This window comes from Coffea arabica, chromosome 10c (genome assembly GCF_036785885.1).
Source record: "Coffea arabica cultivar ET-39 chromosome 10c, Coffea Arabica ET-39 HiFi, whole genome shotgun sequence".
In the NCBI taxonomy this organism is placed as follows: domain Eukaryota; kingdom Viridiplantae; phylum Streptophyta; class Magnoliopsida; order Gentianales; family Rubiaceae; genus Coffea; species Coffea arabica.
The window spans coordinates 4860090-4864789 of NC_092329.1; the positions used below are offsets into that span (position 1 = coordinate 4860090).

At 37.0% G+C, this 4700-nt stretch overlaps 1 protein-coding gene across 1 annotated transcript; it reads left to right on the plus strand.

Annotated features, from left to right (window-relative positions):
* The first annotated feature begins 247 nt into the window (after nt 1-247).
* On the plus strand, nt 248-2728 carry LOC113713861 (patatin-like protein 2). Its single transcript, XM_027237672.2, has 7 exons — nt 248-529; nt 672-853; nt 956-1145; nt 1238-1399; nt 1520-1822; nt 1954-2126; nt 2438-2728. The coding sequence occupies exons 1-7, from the start codon at nt 398-400 to the stop codon at nt 2517-2519; spliced, it is 1224 nt and encodes a 407-aa protein (XP_027093473.1). The 5' UTR covers nt 248-397; the 3' UTR covers nt 2520-2728.
* Nucleotides 2729-4700: the final 1972 nt, after the last annotated feature.

Consider the following 4700-nt stretch of genomic DNA (forward strand, 5'->3'; position numbering starts at 1 on the left):
CAAAAAACTTCCGTGCATGGGTAGGATTTTGAACTTTTCTTTTGCGTACAGGGCTACGGCCCAGTCATAATAGAATAATTGGTCAAATCTTTCAGGTCAAACGTATACAGGAGGTTCAGTCAACAAAAGAAGATAACAATATATTAATGCTAGACACTTCGGAAACTCTCTATAAATACCCCAAGTTCGTCATCATCTTAGTACTCAAAAAAGTTTCAGGAATCACTACTATCATTTTTCTCAAGTCTCAAAAGGGTTTTCATCGCCTTCTCAGTATCTCTGTCATTATATATATATCTAGCTAAAGGCTGTATTTTACGACTTTAACTCTTCATCTTTAGCTCTCAAATAATTCAGTATCTGCCTTTTGATATTGTATTTAACCTTACAATCTGTCATGGAAAGCCCCAGATCATTTCTACAGCCACCAACCTATGGAAATAGCATCACCATCTTAAGCATTGATGGCGGAGGGATCAGAGGAATTATCCCTGGAGTAATCCTTGGATTTTTAGAGTCTGAGCTTCAGGTTTGCCAAGCATCAGTTTTCTTTTCCAATCTTTCATGAAGAGAATAAACCCGATTTGTGACTTTTGCATGCGTGCGTTAAATTGCATAGGGTACTCTTATTTGGTGTAATAATATTCATGTGATATTTGTCTTTGGTGCAGAAATTGGATGGTGAAGATGCGAGACTCGCTGACTACTTTGATGTGATATCGGGCACCAGCACTGGTGGTCTTGTGACTGCAATGCTTGCCGCTCCAAATGACAAGAATCGGCCTCTCTTTGCTGCCAAAGAGATCAAGGACTTTTACCTTGACAATTGCCCTCAAATCTTCCCGCAAGAAACGTAATCAGCCTGACTATATACCATCTTCATTGTCCAAACAATTAAGTTACTATATCGACCCGCTAGTGCCAATTAACTAACATGCTTCATGTTCATGACCAGACACTTAATGCTGGGACAAGCTGAAAAGCTAATTAAAGCCGTGACTGGACCCAAATATGATGGCAAATATCTCCATAATCTGCTCAAGCAAAAGCTGGGTGAGACCAAGTTGCACCAAACACTGACTAATGTTGTCATCCCTACTTTCGACATCAAATTGCTCCAGCCCACCATCTTTTCCAGCTATGCAGTTCGTCTCGATCAAACCCTTTCATTTTTTTATCATTGTATTACATGTTCCTTCTAAAAGAAACTCATATTCCGATGTTTCGCATGGCTCAGTTGAAGCACCATCCAAGCCTAGACGCCTTATTGAGAGATATATGCATAGGAACTTCAGCTGCTCCCACTTATCTTCCTGCCCATAAATTCCAAACTGAAGATTCTGATGGTAGCGTCAAAGAATTTAACCTTATCGATGGTGGCGTGGCTGCTAACAATCCGGTATAATTTATCATCTTTATCGTGTTACTTTGAGAAACTTGGATTGTGTATATTTTAGCCAAAAAAAAAAAAAAAATCGTTTTTTCTCACGATTAAGGTAAATATGAAATAAAATTTCAGGCTTTAGTTGCAATGAACCATGTGACTAAGGAGGTTAGCCAAGGAAATTCCGACTTCTTCTCGATTAGATCACAGGAATATACTCGCTTCATTGTTCTATCCTTGGGAACTGGTACAGCGAAAGAGGAAGGAAAGTATGATGCAGAGAAAGCAGCGAAATGGGGAATTCTGGGTTGGCTCACAAGTGGTGGTTCAACTCCGCTAGTGGATGTATTCTCTCAAGCAAGTAGCGATATGGTTGACTTTCACCTTTCTACTATTTTTCAAACACTTCAGTCTGAAGAAAATTATTTACGAATTCAGGTACCTACATTCCTCTCTCTCTTTTGGTTTTCTTTTTCTGCTAACGTATATTAACATTAGAAAACCTTTTGCTGCTAGTTTTCAGTCTTCTTCCATTGTTTAATGACTTTTCTTGTCCATCACGGATGCAGGATGACACATTAACAGGAGACTTGGCTTCCGTGGATGTTGCAACGGAGGAAAATCTACAGAATCTTGTCAAAGTTGGGGAGAATTTGTTGAAGAAGCCAGTTTCTAGGATTAATTTGCAGACTGGTGTTTTTGAGCCTCTGAATAAAGGCACAAATGAGGAGGCTCTCAAAAGGTAGAAAACAACTGAAGCCCATTTTCTTTTACTTAAAAGTATATATTTTTTCGAAGTTAATGCTCTTACCATTCCATTTAGTCAGTTGAAATATTTAAGAATGAACTGATCAAAGAAGAGCGGCACTCAGAAATTTTCGGTCATAAAAATTGAAAATACTTCATTGTTGAAATTACATTTTTCTTATGTAAATTGGAAGAGACGAGAAAATCCCACTTGTTCTTAACATCACCTATCTTAATTACCAGCTCTTAGTCGCTAGATTTCTTGAGTTTTACCTAAACATGCTTACAAGTTTAATCTTTGCACAGGCTGGCTGAGACGCTCTCCAAGGAGAAGGGGCTCCGCGATCTGAGATCACCTACTTCGCATGTGCCAAAGCGCCAGAAATGATCCTAATCAGTCCTCAACAATCTATTTAGGGCTCAACAATTCAACTGAAGTTTTTGTTGTTTGAAGATTTTAATTATTTGTATGAATACAAGTATATAAAATTCCCCCCGCTCATGCATGCACGCACGTGGTGGGGAAGGGATTGTAATTCTTTGCAGTAATGCTTTTGAATGGAATCAATTCATTTATTCGTTTCTAAAGCTCTTCTACACGAACTTTCCTTTGTTGATTACTTCAGCGGTTTCTATTGATCGCAAAAATTTCCAGGGTGAACTTCCCTTTTCGATGTGAACAAGATCCAAAACTACGGAGGATGGCCCATTGCCATTGGTTAAGTATTATGAGCTTTTCAAATGTCTAGAGCAAGAAGTACAGAACGTTCAGTACTACTGTACTAGACGGAGAAAAGGCACAGAGCCGCACAAACTTGCATTCATAAATCATAATGATCGGAAAGAGGGCCTTTGTACGGGCCGAGGATTGGAATTGCACAAACTCGCATTCATATATCATAATGTTCGTTAGGCCTGTTTCGTAATCTAATTCTATGCTTAAATTTAATAGATTCATATTTTAACGTATTGAGATATGTTTAATAATAAAAAATTAAACTCTTAAATTAATTAAGTAGCAGTAAATTTTTTAGATAAAAAATTGCTCCCAAAAAGTAAGTTATTAACTTTTTACTTATTACTTAATGTGATATACACTCAAATGTATCAGATTTAATATTTAAAAATTTAAAAATTTAATATATTCAAATTTCATTTTTATCAAATTCAATTTAGATCTTTGAATTCTTGATTCATGAGTGCACTAAGGTTCAGAGATTTGAACCTTTAACTTACAATCACACCTATACTTTATGCTTCACGTAGTAACCAACTCACCTAAGGGGAATTGGTTGTAGGCTTCCTTTTTATGGACACTATGAGATGGTACCAATGCTAAATGAATCCGACTTTGTCTAAATCTTCACGCATCACAAAATTTACAAGTTCATTCAATTGGTAATGATAGGTTGTTTCCTCACAAAATGTCATGTATTCGAATTTCTATTACCGACATTAGAGTTGTATTAGTGGGTGATTTATAGCTCTAACCAGTGGTGATATTCGGAGTCGAATTCACTCGAACCTTTTCTTACCCAAAAAAAATAATAATTCCTAGATGGTGTCCCATCAACAAAACTAATTGCAAGCAGCAAATGCCTTTACCAAAAATGACGCGATTCCTGCACTAGGTGTGATAGCGATATCTTCAATTTCAACATGCAACCAAATGCTACGTAGAGAGTCAAAAAATTATGACCAACCGCAAGGACCCAGACCCTTATCTCCATAGCCAAATCAAATTTGGACCGTTGCAGTATCATTCACACAATGGATTTCTTAGGATAAGATGGTTTTTTTTTTTTTTTTTTTTTACTTTTTTTAAAGGTAAAATCAGCATTATAGATTAGCAAGGGAATAGTCAGATGCAGATAAACAATCTGCAAATGTACTGAACAAAGTTAATCCTACTCAATTACAAGACCTAACTATCTATAAAACAATTCTGAGTAGATATAAAATATCCTGATTAAAATCCTAGCTCAAACTACTAAACATTGAAGAAATTGTTAAAAATTCTCCTACCTCCTCATTTGGTTCAGGAAAAATTAAATTAAGAAGATTCCACGGATCAGACCCATAAACATATACTGTACGTTAGATAATTCCAAGTACATCCTTCTCCTGAGATGGTTTTTGATTTTGCTTAGTTGTTGATCGAGCTTGGTAAAATTCATCCACGAGCGTTATTTATTAACCTCCAGGAGGGGCGGCAGTCAGACCCAAGAACCTAGGGGCTACAGATTGCAACAATGTCTCTAGCCTAATCTCAGCAAGACGCTCGATCTGTCTGAATTATCTACAAGTAAAGATGCATGATCCTTGCATTTCTTCCATTTTGTCATGTTTATAAAATTTTTTTTTTTTTGGGGTGTTTCCCCCAGCTTTCATTTTACTTTTTGCTTATTCAAGTGCATTTGATGCTAGGATGCTGTAAAGTCGCAAGTGCATCAGGAGTGACTAAAGATTTTTGTGCATGGTGATGCGAGGGCTCGTACTGTTAATGATCGAGAAGCATCGTGTAACATAAGGTGACAAAAGGTTGATGGACCAGCGCACCATTTATGGC